This window comes from Ptychodera flava, chromosome 15, assembly GCF_041260155.1.
Source record: "Ptychodera flava strain L36383 chromosome 15, AS_Pfla_20210202, whole genome shotgun sequence".
Lineage (NCBI taxonomy): Eukaryota > Metazoa > Hemichordata > Enteropneusta > Ptychoderidae > Ptychodera > Ptychodera flava.
The window spans coordinates 1,375,572-1,398,471 of NC_091942.1; the positions used below are offsets into that span (position 1 = coordinate 1,375,572).

General features: G+C 38.3%; 1 protein-coding gene across 1 annotated transcript in view; it reads right to left on the reverse strand.

Moving 5' to 3' along the window:
• Window positions 1–1,370: 1,370 nt before the first annotated feature.
• The window catches only part of LOC139150895 (F-box/LRR-repeat protein 16-like), a 43,875-nt gene continuing 22,345 nt past the window's right edge, over window positions 1,371–22,900 (reverse strand). Inside the window, exons 2-3 of the mRNA XM_070723342.1 lie at window positions 3,833–3,981; window positions 1,371–1,742 (exon numbers count right to left, since the gene is read on the reverse strand). Of these exons, the coding sequence (XP_070579443.1) occupies window positions 1,594–1,742; window positions 3,833–3,981 (298 nt within the window). The 3' untranslated portion in view covers window positions 1,371–1,593. The remainder of the gene's footprint in view (window positions 1,743–3,832; window positions 3,982–22,900) is intronic.

Below are 22,900 nucleotides of genomic sequence, written 5' to 3' on the forward strand. Positions count from 1 at the left end.
GAAACTATTCCCTGCTGCTGAACAACAATGTCCATGACGTTATGTGACTAAGGTCATAGCAGACAATGAAAAATCTCTGAATCAAATATGAACTTCCCTTCTTGAAAGATCAAACACAGCGAAATAAATAGGGATAAGTCATACAGATAGATTCAATACGTAATTACATGCTATAAAAATCTTATGACGCATACATTAACACAGTTTCCTTTCCCAGGGAAAAACGGCGAACGTCTAAATTGTGTAATAAACAACCTATCAATTTCCACGTAAGTCGGTTTACTTACAACATTTCAGAATTTTCTACAATCATTTTGAAAAAATTAAATCGTCACATAAAAACGTCTCTATGAAAGATGCTCATCCACTCATAGCAGATAGGGTAGGATTTAGCCAAAGCAGATAGGGTAGGATTTAGCCAAAGCAGATAGGGTAGGATGTAGCCAAAGCAGATAGGGTAGGATGTAGCCAAAGCAGATAGGGTAGGATGTAGCCAAAGCAGATAGGGTAGGATGTAGCCAAGGCAGATAGGGTAGGATGTAGCCAAGGCAGATAGGGTAGGATGTAGCCAAAGCAGATAGGGTAGGATGTAGCCAAAGCAGATAGGGTAGGATGTAGCCAAGGCAGATAGGGTAGGATGTAGTCAAGGTAGATAGGGTAGGATGTAGCCAAGGCAGATAGGGTAGGATGTAGTCAAGGTAGATAGGGTAGGATGTAGCCGAGGCAGATAGGGTAGGATGTTGCCAAGGCAGATAGGGTAGGATGTAGCCAAAGCAGATAGGGTAGGATGTAGTCAAGGCAGATAGGGTAGGATGTAGCTAAAGCATAAATTTTTAAGAAAAAATTTTGTTGCCTCTGAACGTTAGGCATCAGTTTGTTTTAAAGCTTTTGTGCGACAGCACTCAACGTTTGTGTTCACAAAGACGATACACTTCAGGACTACGTGAGTTACCCATAACATGACACGACACAAGGCAGGGTCCCATATTTATAGAGGACTTCCTCAGACAGATTCAATATTTACAGAGTAATTTCTTTAAAGATTTTCTTCGACGATTTTAAGCCCGTTCTAAATAATATTATATATTGTCTTACTTTTTTCGATTCAAATGTTTCTTTTAGGTATGTTTACATTCCTTTCAAAGTGCGTAATCACTGACCAGAGACACAACATGAATGGGTCCTTGGTGACCTAATACTCGACGGAGGACGTATCAGTTTGTGGAGAACCCGTGTAATTTCAGTTCCAAATCTATTTGTCCGTTGTCCTGTATTCAAAGAGTACATTTGAAGCATTCTTCTGTGGAATTCTTGTTCAATGAAATCCCTGCATCACTTTTACGAATTCTATGGATGAGTTTCTTGTTTTTGATACGTGGCAGAGTATCTTGGAGGGCCCTTAATTTCCTATGAAAGTATAATTGTACACCGTGTCCACATGGCCATCATATGCTCCACTTGTTCCATAGAATGCAGGCACCCGATTGAAATTGTCTATTGTAGGGTCATATTGAAATTCTTCCTTATTCCTTTGTAAGCTGTTGTTCTGAAGCAGTGATTTCAAATGGAAGTTTATCAGCCTCGTTCTACGTCCTACTGTATAACCACACACTTTGATAGATGTACCGCGAAGTACTGTATCAGTTCAGGGGACGAGCCTGGGCAGTTGGTCAGCTCGAGTTCTTCTAGATTTCGAAGCTGCACAAGACCAGACAACCCTGCCGAGGTCAGCAACGGACAACCTGGAACAACAAAAAAGCGTCCAATTTAACACATGTGTAAAATGCACCAAACGTCCCTGAATGGTGTTTCAAAGTAACACCATCTGACATCCGTGCTGTGTCGACCTAAGGCCGACTGACTGCTCATACTGGCTGCGTTATGATTGAATGTATTAATCACAAAAGAAGACACTAAATTGGATTGTTTGATAATGTATCATAATCTATGTTTTACAGTGTCTATCTGTTAATTCTTAGGCAATCATAATATTGTTTTGCCGGGTTTAAACCATCTGGACAGGAGCGAAGAGCAAACCATTGGACTGAAAAAAATATGTGTAGTACATGTAATATATAAACGTCACGTTGTATTGTAAGCAGTGCTCATTGCGAGATGCGTATTTTGTTCACGTACTGATTTCGATGTGTACTAAATTAAATAAGACCATGCTTCAAACAGTGCTTTGAAATCCTTTAATGGGTAAGGAAACGCTAAGCTTGAATGAGCTCTCGTATTCAACTACTTTGCGACCTTGTGAAGTTATATTGTATTTTGTTCAAATTATAGATACACTGCCATCATGCCAGAGTTATTTTAATCATGCCTGGGTTATTTCAATATATCGTGAAAATTGATAACGATATTCTCAGGGAAACCTTTCCTTCATTTCATCGGTCTTGTGAGATGGGAGAATTGAAAGGATCAAAGCTTGCATTTGTATACAAACTGATTTTCATTTTTATCGATTAAAATGAAACAAATGGAATATCTATTTATGGATTAAAGGCATAAGAAGTCAAAGACAAAACCGACAAAAGCAAGTCCTGTTCGACCTTGCTGGTGTAATTGTTATTCTAGAAAGGATGTCTGTGGCATTGTAATCCAATTCATTTATTGTGCTACTCAATAGGATTTGGCTTCAGCTAAAACACCTGCTCCTAGCTAGATCCTGAACTATGCAGCCTTGTCGTGACGTCTATCAACCTTAATCATCATCGTCAAAGGAATAAGATTTAGTTTCCCGGTAGATTGGGTTCGGTGAAACCTTGTTCAGAGTTAGAGGTCAGGACATCTTAATGTCTATGGCGTTCAGTTCAGACACATGTACGAGAATGACCGGCCTATCATTTTGAAATTCGCCTTCATGTTTGATGTCTACTTATCATGTGTGTGGATGTATCTGTTTGTGAAAGATAGTTCAATAGATAAATGGATAAATAGATAGATAGATAGATAGATAGATAGATAGATAGATAGATAGATAGATAGATAGATAGATAGATAGACAGACCGCAGACAGACAGATAGACAGACAGATAGATAGATAGATAGATATAGATAGATAGATAGATAGATAGATAGATAGATAGATAGATAGATAGATAGACAGACAGACGGACAGATAGATAGACATAGATAGATAGATAGATAGATAGTAGATAGATAGATAGATAGATAGATAGATAGATAGATAGATAGATAGATAGATAGATAGATAGATAGATAGATAGATAGACAGACAGACGGACAGATAGATAGACATAGATAGATAGATAGATAGATAGATAGATAGATAGATAGATAGATAGATAGATAGATAGATAGATTATAAGCCTCGATTATAGCTATGTCATAAACATACATCATGTTCTTTCCGTGACCACACACAAATGGCGACAGTTGAAAATGTATCTAGCGTAATGATTCAAGCGCTCCCAGCGCTGAAAATATATTGACAAACCAATATTGCAGTTTCGCTAGTTTGTGGACAGACTGTGGACATAAACCATTGTTAAAAGACATTGAACTCAAGAAAGGCGAAATTTCAAATTTAAAAACATTAGCGGCCATTTTTCAAATGCAAGTAACATGAAAACAGACTAAGAGTGTTACACCGAAGGACATTTGTATATAACATAAAATACTGTATTAGCTACTGTCTCCATTAAAGTTATCTGATACAGAAAAGTTTGGCAAAAACCCCCTTATATTGTAACATAGATATATGATGTTCCCATCTCCCGTGTGCTATAATTCGGTCCTCTAATCTCCTGTGAATAAAATATGATCAACTAATTTCAGTCTTTGGCGGATAGTAAGTTCAACTCACCGGCTAGTGACAGTACTTGCAGTGTCCTCATACTGTATAGATGTTGAAGACCAAAGTCTTGAACCTGGCAACACCACCGTAGATACAGCGTCTTCATACAGCTCATTGTTGATAGGAAGCCCATGCCGGTGTCCGTAATACGAACACATCTACCGTAAGGAAAAGAAAGATGGAAATCTGAAGTTTAGAGCTACTTATTGACTCCCGTCACGAGACTTACACCCAGCATCAAAAGTGAAGACAGATCCATTATGCAAACAGTGTTCAAAACTGTTATGTATGTCCCCGTGGTGCGAAGTCGTCTTCTCTTGTGTTCAGAGCATCTTCGTCAACGGGAATCTGTGATCTTTAGCATATATGTTGGCATTGTACTTCCATATTTTATCGGTTCACTTCAGATACGATCGAATAATTAGGTAACGTTAATTCCCTCGAAGAAAAACGAAAATGACGCAATCGAATGACGGCCATTTTGAATTTCAAATATCGGTAAATGTTGGGTAATTTGCTTCTCCAATTCCAAACTGTGCACGGATCCCAGATATTTATTCATGATTTGGTAAGACAATGATTGAACGTTTCATTGAGGAAATATTACCAAAAGTTTAAGTCTTTCACTTTACTTGTAAATAGTTGTCTGTCTGTCTGTCTGTCTAACAGGTACTTTGTCGACATCAAATGACGAGAAACAGAGAATATTGTAAAGGTCAACTGAAACTGCCGCCAAGGTTGGATAGGAGAGAAATTTACTGCCGCGAGTCATTTGTATGGCATGTGTCTCGTTTACAATTAAATTATGGAAGAAATTGCAATATTAGTTCTCATACATGTTTTAACAATGAACTGCAGAGTAATTGAGATGGCCACGTGGACACTAACATGCACAGAATAGTGATCTACAGACAAAGTTGTCTTGCACTGTGCGTTAAGCCCAATTCATTGTACTATATTTTTCTGCAAGCATTAAATTGCTGTGACATGAAGCATATGAGTTAGCAACTGTACTAGCTTAAAACAACACTAACAATAAAACATCTCAACATTCAGATTTGATGTTTATAGATATCGCTTGGTGCCCTGTTTGATGACGCGAAGTACATTTTTACAAATGTCTCTGATATAATATTTTGTGATTTGTTTTACACTCTTAAAGTACTGTGAACTAAGCCTTTCTGCGGAGGCGTACGTTATGTTTTACTTCATGGGTCAGTTGTGCTGATATGCAGTCCAATATTGGACATGACCGTAAATATCTGCTAACAACCGCTGACATAACTTAATATTCATAGAAGATTCTTGTCTTAATATTAAAGACAGCGATGCAATCTTGCTTATCCGTCAATAGGGAAAAGTGTCTGCGGAGACTGTTATTTTTATGGCGTTATCTGATAAAAACGTTGAAGGGTAACAGTAATTAAAATGTCACATCTCAGTAAGTGGCCATAAACAACGCACAAGATGCTCTACATTCAGCTAGCTCTAAAACCCCCTTTAAAATATTATCATTGAAATTCAGGACTTGAATTATGGATGAAATCAGTTTTATAGACAATAATGTTTGCATACATCGAACGATCGAAGTGCTTCGGGCCATTTCGGCTGGCGACACAACTTTCATCTGAATTTCTGTCGCGAAGACGTGCAGGTCTTGATTGGTTACTCATCGCCGGGCCAACAGCCTCATGCACTTCAATTTCAGCGCCAATATAGTTTGTAGTCTGTCATAGATGACGAGCTATCACCAAAGCTTGGTGGAAACGAGTCTATTAAGACGAAAATGGTGTTACGTTTCTAATAGTGGGGCGCTTTCCAGACACGATGTCTCGCGTTCGGAACGGCTCCTGAAAGCAGGTCGACGTCGCATTCTAAAGTTTTAATATTTTTCTGTTTTCATCTGTCTAGTTTTGCTACGCAGCCTCAGGGTAAAACCCTTTCAGATCAGGGGGATGTCGTGCGGAAAATACTTGAGGGTATATTGAGAAAAAAACGAAAGTGATTCTCAGTGGACAAGTAACATATGAAGTCACCTCAGATCCGTATGGCATCAGATTTCGAGTGATAAGCCATTTTCATTCGACAAACGAATCTCAAGGTAAAGCAAAGTTGTTATGTTGGTAATGTTCAATTTACACAAAGAAAAAACTTACAGGTAGTTAAATGGAAGAAAGATTTCTTCATGTGCAATTGTATTTGATTTTAAAACGACCGGGAACTCAAATTTCATCGTCATAGGCAGCAAAACCAGTGACGTCAGTTGGTGGATGAGTCTGATTACGATTCGTGTACATTCTAAAGGGGGGGGGGGGTCAGTGCGCGACATTTCATCACAAAACACCGTAACAAACATCTTTCCATAGCTATGTGCCTCTCGGTTATGAGTCTCTATGAAGTAACACACGCAGTGACTGTCAAAGAAGAAAGTTGTTCAAAAGTATCCCTATTTGGCGTGAAAGATGTTTCCCTAACGGGATTTTAAGGAAACCCAGTCTCAGAAAAATACCTTGCGCAACGCAACAAACGAATTGTAATTGTGAAAAAGTGTCTTTACAGCAAGAAGCGAAGCAGCTACTTATTAAAATGGCGCGATCCGTTGTTCAATTATTCATAAACTTTTCCGTTCTGAACTGTGACTCTATAGTTTTAGCTATCATGTTTGCGCGTGGGCGATGATGTCGTAGCGGTGTCTATGTTTATATATGTCTAGAAGTGTTTTTCTGTTTATTGGCATAATATCTACACAACGGTTGACTGGATTAACATTAGATTTCATTAAAACATGGACTGTGGTAATGGACATGATGGTTAGAACCTGTCAGATATTGATATCTGTGATTTACGTGATAATGAACTTGTTGGAAGTGGAATGTTTGATAATAGTATCCTGTGGAGCAGATTTGTTATCTATGCATTGATTAATTGAACCAGACGTATACGGTCATATGTGGCGTATTCTAGTTATGTGTACCCTGTTATGAAAATATCCAATATGACCATCAGGCCGCCACTTTGTTTCAATCTTTTAGATCAAAAGTCATCATTCAGACTTGCCGTTACCGATTTCACAAGGCCAACGATACAATCCAGTGTTACGTGCAGAGGATACGAACAAAAGGGTGAACTCAGCAGTTTACGTTTAAACAAAATTTATTACAAAAATAAACTAATTGCTAAGTCAGGGATAAAATACAAGCTTTAAAAGTGTACAGACTACTTATCTCAGCTGGGACGGCAAAGCTCCAGTCTCAGAGTTGTAACAGTCAGTCGGATGAATGAACAGTCCTTTGGCTTGCAGGCTTGAAGCTGCACAAAGTCCACAGTATAAATCCAGCGTTGACAGTGAAGGTCTTGAAAAGTCTTGAGAATGACTACTGCTGGAGTTTAGTAACACACAAGAGACACGATCCCAAAAGTCTGACTGGAAGCTGTGCACGTCCCTTTTATAAAGGCATGTAAGAACAATCTAGAACTTTTATTGACATGCTAATTACTGTTCTAAAATTATCTCTCTTGCACAACTAATTAACTTTCCAGAACATTCCAAACATGACTAATTGAATTCAAGGTTGTGAGGTCATCAAGGGCAGTGACCTTGAGAATGTTCTAGACTAATTGAACTCAGGTCATGATGAGTGTGGGGGAAATGACCTACATAACACACCCCCTCTTCAAAAAAAGAAATGTAATCTTAAAAGTGTGAACAACAATAAACTCTAAATACGAGAGAGACAGTCTGCAATTAAGTTGTCTCTGCCTTTGAAATGTCTAATGTCAAGATTAAACTCCTGTAACATTAAACTCCATCTTAGCAATCTCTGATTTTTGCCTTTTAACAAATTTCTGCAGAAAAACAAGAGGGTTGTGATCAATATAAACAACTATTGGCTGATTTGAGGAAGTAACATAAACTTCAAAATGCTGTAAAGCTAATATCAAAGATAAACACTCTTTTTCAATTGTAGAGTAGTTTCTCTGGGATTTGTTAAATTTGTGTGAAAAGTAGCAAACAGGATGTCCCATGACTATCTTCCTGCAATTTGTTGTTGGAAAACTTGAAATGGCACTGAATTTGGCATAAAGTATGCACGGCAAGTCCGGTTATTTTTACTGAGTTCGATAAAGTCATTGTTCGGCAAATACTTGGCTTCCTCCTGGAGATATTCCGCTTCGCAGGATTCAGTCCGTCTGGATGTTGTTCCACTGGATTACTGTCGCAGACATCTTCGTTGTGGTGGATGATGTTTGTCCTCGTTGGAACATCTTGAAACAAATGTTCATGGATTGGTTTCTTTCAGCTGTTGTTGGTGTTCTGGCTGGAGGTGTGCCAACTTTGTAGACTCCAGCTTCTCCAGGATTTCTGAGTTCTGAAGCTTGACCGAGCCCAGCTTTGAGTTTAGAGTATTTTCACTCAAGTCAGTTTCAGTATCACTATCTTCATAATGGTTTGAACTGACTGCACTGACAGGCTGAGTTTATAGTAGGATTATCCCTATCCAAATATGGCTTAAGCATATTTATGTGACATAGCTGTTTTTGTTTTCGCCTGTCAGGTGTTATTATGATGTAATTTAAATCACTTAATTTCTTATCAATTAGATATGGCCCAAAGTAACGAGCATGGAGTGGTTTGCCAGGAATTGGAAGTAGAACAAGAACTTTTTGACCTGGTTCAAACTTCCGTTTTGAGGTGCTTTTATCATATTTGGTTTTCATTGACTGCTGAGATGACTCAAGATTTTCTCTGGCTAATTCACATGCTTTAGAGAGTTTTGTACGAAAATCTGACACATATTGCAAAATATTCAGACAATCATCATCGTCTGATAGGAATTTCTCTTTAACGAGCTTAAGTGGGCCACGGACTGTATGTCCAAATACAAGCTCAAATGGGCTAAAACCAAGAGACTCCTGAATTGACTCTCTAACAGCAAAGAGCAAAAAATGAATTCCTTCATCCCACTGCTTCTCTGTGTCAAAACAGTAGGTCCTAATCATGTTTTTCAAAGTTTGATGAAATCGCTCAAGAGCACCCTGACTTTCTGGATGATAGGCGGATGACCTATACTGTTTAATGCCTAGCTGATCCATTACTTGTTGAAAAATACCAGACATAAAGTTGGAGCCTTGATCGGACTGGACACATTTAGGGAGGCCAAATAAAGTGAAAAATTTGACTAAAGCTCTCACTATAGTCTTTGTCTTTATGTTTCTCAGTGGTATGGCTTCTGGGAACCGAGTTGATGTACACATAATTGTCAACATGTACTCATTTCCTGATCTTGTTTTTGGTAGGGGCCCAACACAGTCTATTAGTATCTACTAAATGGTTCTTGAAATGCAGGAATTGGCTGTAAAGGGGCCTTTGGAATGGTCTGATTTGGCTTTCCTACCATTTGACATGTGTGACAAGTTTTACAGAAATGTGCTACATCCTGCCTGAGATTAGGCCAATAAAAGTGACTGAGAATTTTATGATAAGTTTTCCTTACTCCCAAATGACCAGCCCAGGGCGTTTCATGGGCCAGGCGCAATATTTCAGCACGATAGGGCTTTGGAACCACAATTTGATGTTTTATAGCCCAATCGTCATCAACCAAAACGTCTGGAGGTCTCCATTTACGCATGAGAATACCAGATTTTGTATAATAGGAAACAGAGCTATCTGAAGTTTTACCTTCATCATCTACCCTGTCAAACAAAGACAAAATATCTGGGTCTTTGTGTTGTTCTGCAATGAGATTTGATCTAGAAAATGTCTGACTTTGGTCAGCAGTTTTACTGGAAGTTTCAAATCCACGAGGGATAACGGAATGATCCGTGTCAAACACCTGACTGAGAAAGGTGTCATTTAAGTCAACATCTGTGACATTATTCTTGAGAGTATTTGATTCTCGGAAGTTTTCTTTGACATGGCTCGAGTAATTGCACACGAAGGAAATAAATCGGGTATCTCTTGTTCAATTGGCTCTGGATCCTGATCTAAACTAGGATTATCAGTCACAAGTGGATTAGTAATGACCTTGTCCCAGCAAGGTCGTTTCCAAGAAGAAGGTGAATCCCTTCAAAAGGCAAAAAAGGCCTAATACCTAAAGTCACAGGTCCAGAAACAAAGTCCGAAGACAAATAGACATTATGGAGAGGAACAGGAATGTAGTCATTACAATCTACCCCCTTAATAAGAACTTTAGAACCTGAAAATGACTTTTCAGAAAACGGCAGGGTATCTGCCAACAAAAGAGACTGGGAAGCCCCGGTATCTCTTAAATTTTGACAGGGGTAGCGGAAGAAAAATCACTAGAAAGTGATATAAAACCATCGTGAATAAATGGTTCGAAAATACCCATAATGCTATCTTGAGAAGAATTGACCTTGACCTCATTAATTGGGGATAAGAGGGGTTTAACCTCAGAAAATGTGTTACACACATTATTAGACTCTAATTGAGTTGATGAAGAAATAAAGCCGGTGGGCTTAGATCCACTTTGACCACTTTGACCTTCACGTTTTCTTTTCAACTTGAAACACTCTGACATTAAATGGCCGTCTTTCTTGCAATAATTACAAGAACGTGTACCGAACTGTTTGTCAGAAGGAGATTGAGACTTGGGATCTGATGATGTGGAAGTGTTACTTGAATTTGTGAACTGTTGTCATTTGATTTCCTACTGTCCTTTGAAAAATTCTTGGATGAAAAGGAGGAGTTAAATTTACCTGCATTGTTTCTGTATGAAAAGGACTGGGATGGTTTGCTGAGAAATGAAGATTTGTGGGTCAATGAATAATCATCGGCCAAACGTGCAGCAACCTCCAATGTATCTGCCTTTGTTCATTGATAAATGTCTTGATGTCACTCCGAATGCACCTCTTAAATTCCTCAATCAAAACAAGCTGTCGTAATTTGTCATAATTCTGACTGACCTTTTCAGAAGAACACCAACGATCAAACAGTTGTTCTTTTGTTCGAGCAAATTCAACATAAGTTTGATCCTTCACCTTCTCACAATCCCTAAATTTCTGACGGTAAGCTTCAGGCACAACTCATAGCCCTTGAGAATTAATTCCTTCACAGAATCATAATTTGAAGCCTGCTCTACTGACAACTGAATGTAAATTTCTCTGGCTTTACCCACCAAAGCACTCTGCAAAAGCATAGACCAGGACTCCTTAGGCCAGTTCAGACTCTGAGCAATTTTCTCAAAATGAAGGAAATATTTATCAACATCCTTTTCTTGGAAAGGGGGAACTAACCTGAAATGCTTAGTGATGTCAAACTTGTCTGAAGGGAAGAATTTTCCTGACTGTCCAAGCTCTAAACGTCTCATTTCTAACTGCAGTCGGTGTTCTGCTAATTCTCTTTCCTTTTCTTTTTCCTCTCTTTCTTTCTCCTTTGTCTTTCTTCCATTTGCAATTCTTTTTCTTTCATTTCCAATTCCCTCTCTTTCTGTCTTTCTTCCATTTCTAACTGCATTTGTATTTTTTCTTTTCTAATGCCTGTCTCTCCTTTTCCATTTGTAATTCTTTTTCTTTCATTTGTAATTCTTTTTCTTTTTCTAATGCCAATTTTTTAGCTCGAAATCTGCCTGTATTTCTAATTCCAATTTTTTGAGTTCGAAGGAAGACTCAGGCTCATAATCTTTTAAGGCAGACTCCTCAAAATGGCCAGAATTAACTAAATGTTTTGCAATCTTGAACTGTATTTCTCGCTTGCGCATAGATCTTTTGACATCTACTTTAAGGAAATTGGCCAGTGCTATGAGGTTGTCTTTTCTGAGGGAATTAAATGTGTCCTGATCAAGGTCATCCATAAATTCGTCTGGCTTGAATTCCGCCATGATTGAATTTCGCTGAGTTCACAGTATACAGTAGTTTTGAAAAGGTAGGCAAAATGTTGTCAAACGGCTCAAAATATTCGTCTCCCGGACGAGCCCCCAATTTTGTTACGTGCAGAGGATACGAACAAAAGGGTGAACTCAGCAGTTTACGTTTAAACAAAATTTATTACAAAAATAAAACTAATTGCTAAGTCAGGGATAAAATACAAGCTTTAAAAGTGTACAGACTACTTATCTCAGCTGGGACGGCAAAGCTCCAGTCTCAGAGTTGTAACAGTCAGTCGGATGAATGAACAGTCCTTTGGCTTGCAGGCTTGAAGCTGCACAAAGTCCACAGTATAAATCCAGCGTTGACAGTGAAGGTCTTGAAAAGTCTTGAGAATGACTACTGCTGGAGTTTAGTAACACACAAGAGACACGATCCCAAAAGTCTGACTGGAAGCTGTGCACGTCCCTTTTATAAAGGCATGTAAGAACAATCTAGAACTTTTATTGACATGCTAATTACTGTTCTAAAATTATCTCCCTTACACAACTAATCAACTTTCCAGAACATTCCAAACATGACTAATTGAATTCAAGGTTGTGAGGTCATCAAGGGCAGTGACCTTGAGAATGTTCTAGACTAATTGAACTCAGGTCATGATGAGTGTGGGGTAAATGACCTACATAACACCAGGTAGGCATGTTGTTACAATTATGTTCACTTTTGTTGCAATTACTGTGACATGCTTCATCAAAGTGTTTCATGCTCTGACAAAAACCTGTTAAATATGAAATACTCTTGAATATCAATGTTCTTGATGGTACGACTTTAATTCTGAGAGAGGTAATTATAAGATATGTGTCCACAGTTGATACAATGACAATGCACCAGAATAATGACAAACTTACGCCATATTATTCACGTCAATTTGTTTTTCGATATGATCCAATAAGGCTGCTGAGTGGTCATTTGGTTAATGTGTTATCAAGTCTTGAGCCATCATGAAATATACTTCAACAAATTAATTCAAATTGGCTTAAAGTCAGTATACTGCGACATATGATGGAAAACTGAAGATAGTGATGAATCCGGTTCATTTTCCTCCGACATCAAACATGCTTGCATATCCGGCTTTTTTAAATGGCTTCGTTTGTACTAAGTGTCGAACAGAATGTTTCACCGATAAAACTCCACAATAACCACGTTACTGCCGCTACTATTCAAGGTCAATGTATCACCACAGAAATGCGTACGACTGCGAGATTCGTGATGATCATAATTAGCACTAACTATTGAAAGTTTTCAATTTTCGTTAATCTGCTTCTATCAGACCAATATTTATTGCAGCATTATGCAGTAGGCATAAAAACCGCCACGTTCATTTTATTTGAAGCAACGTCTTAGGCATGGTCGATTGTAAATATCAGCGAGAGGGTAATTAAATTCTAGGGAACAAAAAATGGGCAGACATCGAGATTGCATGGTGATCGCCTAGCAACTAGATGTAAACACAGTTAAGCTGGATCAACCTGCACAGACGTATTACTATTACCAGTAAGTGTAAGTAGTTAGAGTTTCTGGGAGTAAAGGGGCCTGATACCAAATGGGGAAATGCTTGAAAGTATTATAATGTCAAAATTCTCACTGTAAGTTAAGTTGAACGTCACTGAAATACCTGATTTATGCTCATCAATTCTGGATTTTACCATTCGAATCGAATGAAAAGTGAATTGAAAAGTGCTGAGTCACTTAACTTTAAGACTACGAGCGTAGCATATTGCTTCTGTTCAGACGACAAAAATGACCTGAACATAGAAATTGAAAAAAGTTACCCTTCACTCTGTTTATGACAGTATTAATTAAATACGATTTGAAAGATTTTTTGTTTACTCCAGATTCGACACAGAATTCTGCTATCTATAAAGTTTTTCGGGAGATAATTAAGAATCGTCACTTGCAAGTTTATAATGAGACGATCGTTAAAACAATTTTCCTTAAAGGAAGTCTAGGTCGTCTGTAACTTTTAACTTGATGTCCTTGGTACATGGTGGCAATTATGGAAAAAGGAAATTTAAGGCTCTCCGCCCTTGGTTTAGGCCAACTAAAAGGGGATACATTAACCCTATCAAGACACTGGTAGGATAGAATGGCATGATCTATAAACGGAAACATCTTTGGCTCTATGGATCACGCTTTAAATGCAAAACACAGTTTTATCATTCTGAGATGGCGTGTTACTTATATTTAAACGCTTTCACTGGGAGTTCTAGGATGGCAAGTGCGTGCGTAGAGTAATGAAGTTTTTGCCGTTACTCCTTTGTTTAATTTCTGAGACAATTTCTTCAGTTTTGAAAATATTCTTTCCTTATAAAGCCCACATCATTATTCAAACTCTATCAGTGTTTTCAACCCTTCAATTTTATGAAGATTTTCTTTTGCATTACGAATGTTCATTATAAACTGATATATTTTCTACCTATGGTATCCCAGATTGCGAACTCCATCGTATAGCATATCCAGCGTGTGTTGGAACAAAGGCTTTGCTTCTGTTTGCGTGCAAGGCAACTTGTTTCACCAAAGAACACCGAACGCGTGTGAAATCATTAAAGACCGATCTAAATCCGAACTCGAATTAGTAGGATTATTTACCCTGATAGAAGGGCATTGCCAAATTAAAGGTTCAGATATGTAAGCTGTAGCACGAGCGATATTCAGATAATATTATGTGTTAACTATAGAAGGCGAAGAGATGAAGAAAGATGACGTCAGAGAGACAAGAGAGAAATAAAGGTATGGGATTAATCGGTTTCTGACTGGTTTCAAAAAAAAATCCGTGACGATTTTCGCACTGCCTTGGCTTTTTGATTACCAGGCATTAACAAAAACGGCGAAAATCTTGAATGGTTTCAGACAAGGAATCAGAAAGACAAAATAAAGAGTAATTTCTAGAAGGAACATCAGCACTAAGAAATCACGTAGAGATAACACACTGGGCATACGTGTTTGTTCTCACTAGCCGACTTTGATGATCCGGTTAAACATATTAGGGAGCGTTCATTTATTACGGCCGGGGGTAGGCTGGTAAAATCCAGGGGGTCATCCTGAATTTGAAAACTGCAAAGGAGATGTTATGTATTTTTTTATAGCACAGAGGGTCGGGGAGGAGGGTCACTTGATTTGCATAAGTATCCATCCCGTTCAAAATACAGATAGTGACAGTGACATATCGGATTCAGAGCTTTTCGACTAGGAAGAGGATGATGATGTTGAAATCAATGAAAGTGGCAGTAGCCCTTGTGATGAATAAGATTTTGAAGCTTCCGAGACACAATATACAGTGTATACAAGTTCTGGAAGAAGAGCAAGATCTTGGAAAAATCTCTTTTTTACTGATGTTTTTTACCTATGCACCGGTAATGGCCAGTGATATCATTCAAAATTGGATCAATACTTACTCAAGCAATGGGGGTGGGTGGGTCATGAAATTCTTGTCATCTTAAAAGTGGGGGTTGGGTCACCAATTTTGGGCGTAAAGAGTACGGGGGGTTCACTTAATATTTTGATTGATGCACAGGTAGAATTTCCCGGTCCATCCCCGTCCACAATAACTGAACGCTCCCTTAGCCTAATCAGCTGACGTCGTCGTGTGATGTGACGTACCATTCGTCGCTATGGTTACCGGAAAATGTAGCCCTAAATTTCGCATCTTTTGTTTTTTACGTTTCACTGATTTTAATCCGAATCGCCAGGTTTGCGTGGCGTGTGCGAATCTTAAGATGGCAAGGTGTCAGGCTTCCGATGCAACCCGATTCCTTTCTTTGACAGCGCATGCTCTATTAGACTGTTTTCTATCCCATACATAACCTCCCCCGCAGTACTCAGGCATTTTCGTTGTTAATTGGTTTAGGCTTCCGCCAGTGCATCATTCATCCATACACTCTTACATAGTCGTGACAATAATCCCTTTAAACAGTCATATTTTTGAGTTAGCAACTCCCAAAATAGTTTGAGAATGTTTACTACGTAAACTGTAGTTTGTAGATTAACTTCATGTTGCCGTGTGGCATTTATCATTCAACGCATAAAGTAGTCGTTCCTTATACGTGTATCGTATAAGGTTTGGTTACTTGCACATGATGCTCATCGCGCCATTTCCGTGTTTTGCCTGACCTGCACATATTTCATCACATAATACCTTGGCCATCTGTCTTAAAATCCGCGAACTTATAAAACACTTTCGGAAGAAAAGAAACTCGTCCGACACCTTGGACATCTTGGTGAGGATGAAAATAATGCCGTCACGAAAACAAATTCTATCTCATGAACGTGACCTAGGAACCTGAATAAATATAGCAACTGGCAACTGCACACAATCTCCGTGCCGCCTGGGCGAATTACCTTATGCTTTGAGGACAGACACATCGGCTGTCTGATACATTTCAGGTTACTTTGCTAGTGAGCATGTAATCACCTCTCAACCTGTTCCATTATGCAATGGGATTTTTATTTGAACGTGCCGTACCCTGACCTCATTTGAAAATTCATTTTCAATAAATCATCACCTATCTACCCTCTGTGAGCAACATTACTAAGTCAACGACTCCATAAATTTGAAGAGATCAGCAAAACGGCCCGTAGTTTTCAGATATTGAAAAAAAAATGTGCTGTTCTAGGGTCATATTTTCTGACCTAAAACGACGCCCTCGGGCACCCTAAGATATAGCTTGCCGATTTATTTGTTATGTACTGCCTGAAAGCGACACTATGACCAAGGATTTAGGCGCAGGTGATAATATGAATTGTGGATGGAATTTGAAACAGCTACAAGATTCACAAGGTATGCGAAGAATATGCTTCAGAGCCTGGGGTATCATTTACTTCAAAGTTTGGGGTGTTAAGTGCTTCAAAGCCTGGGGTATTATGCGCTTCAAAGTCTGGGGTATGATGTGCTTCAACCAGGGGTATTATGTGCATCAAGGCCAGGGGTATTATGTGCATCAAAATCTGGGATATTATATGCTTCAAGGCCAGGTGTTATGTGCTTCAAAACCTCTTCAAAGCCTGGGGTATCATTTACTTCAAAGTTTGGGGTGTTAAGTGCTTCAAAGCCTGGGGTATTATGCGCTTCAAAGTCTGGGGTATTATGTGCTTCAAAGCCAGGGGTATTATGTGCTTCAAAGCCTGGGGTATTATGTGCTTCACAGCCCGGGGTATTATGTGCATCAAAGCCTGGGATATTATGTGCTTCAAAGTCCGGGGCAATATGTGCATCAAAATATGAGATATTATGTGCTTCTAGGCTTGGTGTTATGTGCTTGAAAACCTGGGGTATTATGTGCTTGAAAACCTGGGGTATTATGTGCTTCATAGCCTGGAGTGTTATGAGCTTAAAAACCCGGGATATTACAACTGTAGTTATTAGAATGTGGGCTCAAGCAATTAGAACTATGCCAACGTCTGAAACAACATAACGTTAACGGAAGAAGTCATTCAGATGTTTTAAGATAAATTGAGTAGCGTTATCAACCATTATCGATATCCGCCATTCGATAATTAACAAGTCTTATGACAGTTATTTTTCGACCGAATATTCGAGCAATTGCGAATTACGGAAGTTGGTTGCATGATAATAAGGCTGTCTATAAGGACGGAGAATCTCGTATTAGGGAAATATTCCCTTGTAGAATATGCTGACGAAGCTGCCTTTCTAGCGGTAGAAATGAGATTGAGTAACTTGAGATAACGAGAAACATTTCTTAAAAATTCAAGCCTCTTTGCGTGACAAATGTCGTCCAAAATCAATGTTTGGTCGATGTTAAATGCGTCGCTGAAATGGCTATGCAGAGGACGGATGTCTCCATCACGGGATATCAGAGTACTAATATATTATGTTTATGCGAGAGAGCGATGACATTTTAATTCCATTTATTTACTTCTAGGATTTGATTTAAACACCGAGAGAGAGAGAGAGAGAGAGAGAGAGAGAGAGAGAGAGAGAGAGAGAGAGAGAGAGAGAGAACTAATATATTCAAATTATGCTTTTTGCATTGATTACGTAAGAGATTCTTCACTTCACAGCCTCAAGTGCCCGAAGTACATAAATGCTATGTCATTGGCATTACTACCGTGTGACACCAGCGCTGTAAACTATAATTCCAATACATCCATTTCCAATACATCTTAGTGCGCTGTTTATGGTGCATATACTTAAAATATGAAGATATTTTGAATGCCGTCATTGCCACACAAGTGTGCCATTAGGTCTAACTGTCCATATAAAGCCGTATTAATATGAGATACTGGCAAACACTTGAATTCATGGAGGTAATAGCTGCTACCTCCATACTGTATTTGAATGCAAGGTTAAGGCCAGTGTAAACATCTTGTTTTCGATGTGAAAGTAAAATTATCGCCAGTCTTCATTCATAAATATTAAATCTCAGTCGGAGCGTTCTTTGAGCTTTTGACATGCTCGGCAATCGCCGTAAACATTACAAACAAATGACCGAATAAACATAATAAAGTTCTCAAGTAATATGAGACGGTTAAATACACTTGACATGCACATGGGGGTCGAGAAGTAATGTCACATGATTCCAAGGGTATTAGCCAACCCTAAACTCACACATGACATGCGCCCTCGATTTTTCAGTCGTAGAAAGAGGTAAGATTAATATGGTCTTTAAACATTTTCATCAATAATCTACGATATAAAGTTTTATCTTAGATATCTGTGACATTTATTTCATTAATATTTAATATGCAGAAAGCAATATTTCTCAAGGAAATAGTATTGCATAAAGAGATGGGAGATTTCGATTCTTTAGAAATAACGCCTCGTTATGTAATTTGTCAAATATCAATTAGCGTTCACAGTGCAGCCTTGTAATTAGCACAGAAACAAAAATATACAAGTAACTCGCAAAATATAACGATGTGACGAAGGAAAACTTCTGATATATTGTTCACGCAAGTTGGGTGACATTAACTTGAATTATTCTTGCCTTCCCAGTTATCCACAAATGTTACTGGTCGTATAAACGATTCACTATTTCTTAAATTTATGTCGCTCAATTTCGCTGTACCATGAAATGTTGCATCAGACTTTCCGCGAGGAAAAACTCATTTGTGCGATGTATTGCAAGTGATACGTAAAATACGGTTTGGAAGTTTAAGCGGTGTTAGACACCGAAGCAGAAAACATTGTAAGATGACAAAAACTTGCAGTCATAAAGATATGAGACAGAGGCAATCGTGTTAGTATTGATAATGACATATAATACATATTGAATAACAAAAATACATTTCATGAGGAATAATAACCTTGCATCGGAAGTAATGCTTGCATAATTATTTCAACGGGCTACTTTGATGATTATTAGATTGCATATTCTGGAGCCGATAAATACACAAGCGAGGTGTTTAATTTGCATATTGCGGAGACGGTTACACCTTTGATATTATCCTTATGCAGTTTCCCACGACACCGAACACTGCTGCTCTCAGGGCAATTTATATCACGGACGGTGCCACAACCAAAACAAATAATATTTATAATTATTTATTTATTTATTTATTTATTTATTTATTTATTTATTTATTTATTTATTTATTTATGAACATCCCAACCATATAAATGAGATTGAAAACCTGAGGAAAATTTAGTTCAGTTTGTCTGAGGATTGCATGATGCATGAAATGCAATATACAATGTAAAGTACAAACGTTACTACAAGATGCAACCTGTGCTTACAATGGGAAATTTTTACTCATCTGCCATCAAGAAACAGGCTCTCTCAGTAACAGAAATGAATTAGTTTCCACCTGTAGACATCGAAGGAAATTTCTATTGTGCAAACAGTGAGAGAAACAGCTATAACCATGACATTATCACTATCAGTCTAATATATGCAAACTTCCATTGAAACTGCAGTAAGTGTCAAAAGCGTTAATGCATTTCCCAAGACAACATATACAAGCTCGTACCTAGAATTCATCTCTCTGATACAACCATCCGTCGAGTGTTGCCAGCCTTTGCTGACTATACGAAACAAATTTGTAGTGGGAAAATAATAATTTATCCAGCTCTGCTTCGGTATCGAGCACTCTACTCCACGTGATCTTAAAACCCATATATATATATGTATATATATACATATATATTAATATATATATATATATATATATATATATATATATAATATATATTATAATAAATATGAATGTGTGTACTGAAGATATTTATTTCGACAAGCTGCAAAATAACACACCCCGATCTTAACTGAGAATCAGCTCGTCTGTATACATAACATTTCATAAGTTTTCATCTAGCCTTTGCAGTTTTTGGTCCCGTAGGTTTATGACGATCTTACCCTAATTTGAAACACGTGACACCACAATCATTTAGCGGTGGCTAAAAACGAGCATGTGGTAGTTATGATTGTTTATATATTAGATATATGAAGATTTAGAAATATTGATGTTAATGGACACGTAACAATTGTGGGAATGAATTCCGATGGAAATGATCTTTTCCATCGATGCAGGAAAGAAAGAGAGGGTTGAGAATTGACTTTGACACTTGATAACAGAGGACTGGCCCCCAAGGATCCAAGCAATGCTGAGTCTCATAAATGCATATGAGCCTAGGGTGATCTTGACGTCGAGCAAGGCATGTACGTGACCAGAAATATACATGTTTGGGTTTCACGATTGAATCTAGTGCAGGGCACAGTCAGGCAGCACTTTATCAACCGTAACATCTGCAAATTCTCAGAACATACGTACCACAAATGGCGTGGAAATGTGGTTGTGTTTAGATAATACCGAAGAAATTTCTCTTCACTGTCACTACAACAGATATGGATCTATTGAAAGGTTAATATCTCCATAACAGACACAATGGCGTATATATGATCGTATTTATAGACGAAGCACGAGTATCTACATAACGAAGACAAATTTTGAGCGCGTTTTTTTTCCTACAGAATATGAGCAGTATCTTATTTGAACTTGCTAGCCTGCAAGTTTGCAGCGTCTCAGTTTGTTGCAAGCACAACGTCCAATTTTCAAACGTACGTTTGCTTATTATTGTCAGCTATATGTCTGTCAAAGAGAGATGTTATTGAATGCACGACCTTGATTATAAAGAACAGATTCGTATCACTTGCTGTAAGCCTTGACCGCTGAAGTGTAAGCTTATTAAAACCATCGGTTTAATGTCTGTCGTGCAAACCGTTTTATCCCGCACAAGGTTTTGCGCATGTTTCGTTTTCAGTTTTCGCTGTTTTGTTTCGTTCAGTGGTTATCGATTAGAAGTACGTCATACAAGCAGTATTATTACACAAGCAATGCATAAGTTTTCTTTAATTCTGAGGAATTTGCTTGAGCATTACTGTTTGTCAAAAAATGACCTTCCTTCAACAAAGGGTTAATGGTAATAGATTCAGACTAAAGATCGAAGTTAAAAGATTGCTTTTGCATGCTGCTATCATCCATTAGAGTGTGTTTTATACTCATATAATTATTTTTTTAATCAGTTGATTATCTTGCGTCTGGCGCTAGTATCGCCCTGCATCCGAATTATCATCGACAACTACCTAATAATTTGCATACTGGGTTACTAACTATTCGTATCAGCCCTGTAGAATGTCAATATCATGGCGCGAACTAGTCCATGTTGAACAAGCCATCACAAACCAGAATTTCATTAAATATGCTTCCACATTGAAGCTGTCTCCATGTAAGTCAGCTGGCGTGACGTTACCTAGACGAGACAGCAGCTATCTCAGAGTCATATCTTATTCACCTAGTGCTGCAATTATTCTGTAAATTATTGAATATGAAATGCTCAAGCTTGTGGCCATTAAAATAGGCTTTATGGGAATGAAAAATTTGCTATTATAGTTCTTGTCCACACAGAGGAAATGTATGGCTTCAACGTAATAGATGTTAAAACACACATATGTAAACAGACGTCACCTGCTTCTAATGCCCTTTCCCCGCCTTCCCACTACCGCTATGTCACGACACAGCCTGATACGCTTTCTAACTAATACGACGAAAATACTAGCGGGTTTCTGGATCCCGACAGCCAAAGGATCCCTCCCTATTTATCCTTGAGATGGCACTTTAAACTCCCGACACGAAAGACGAACAACTTGTACACTGTGGAACCCTGCAGTTATTGATGCGCACACGGATGCAAACAATGGTTTGGAAGTCCGTGAACACAGATCATCCTTAGATAATCGCAAAATCACAGTTTCTATATACATCATCCACTTGCTGAATTTTGGACGGGTCGTGTCTGCCAGTGCGGCTGGCATAATGTGTTCTGTGAACTATTAAATGAGTGTTTTGTGGCTTTGCACTCAGATCAATGCCCATTTCATTGAACTCTCCTTGAAAATCACCATCACAGCAAAGGAAATTAAATCGTCCTACATCTGAGAAAGATTTCGATCGATAATGGAAAATGCTTTCCGTTCAGTGTAGATACGTAATTTATGTTAATTTTAATATGTGAGGTCATTGGATTTCAGCATACATGTAGGTGTGAGGGATGGTTCGTTCAATTTCAACAGCACATATTCATAGTTTTCCTTGAACGTTCCCCGCCGCAAACAGGTTTGATGTACGTGTCAGTTTCGCGCCTTGACGGAACAGCGACTGTTTTAATCCTTTGAGTGCCAAAATTTTTCCCACCAAAATTTTAGTACGACATTTTACCAGTTTTTGAGAATTTTTTTGTAATCTTTTTGATACTTGTGGACCAAATAGACATCAATATTCCATTTGCTACTGTTCTTTACCAAAATTTAAGCAAAAATCTGAAAAAAATGAACTAGAGTATATTTTATGAAGGTGACAAAAATTGACTTTGGCGCTCAAAAAGTTAAACCACGTCACAGTATTTCTATCATGTTTGTTGCAGAAAACATGGCGTTTTATACCACCATTTCTTCTCAATGAAGTATTGTGAAATACAAAGTATTTGTGTTTCATAACCGAGCACTGTGTGTAATGCGTTGTTGCTCACAAATGAATTCTAGTCAGTTGGAAAAGTCGGTTGTCAGTAATAACATATAGGATAATAAATCCATACCGGCTATTAATAAATCCATACCGGCTGTGTTGACAAGTTCAACACAGGACATTTGGTTAAACTGTTACCTAGAACACTATCACTGCAGTATCGGTGGTTGCGTCGCTGAGCGCTGTAGGGAAGGCGGCGTAAATGCCTTCTCGGTG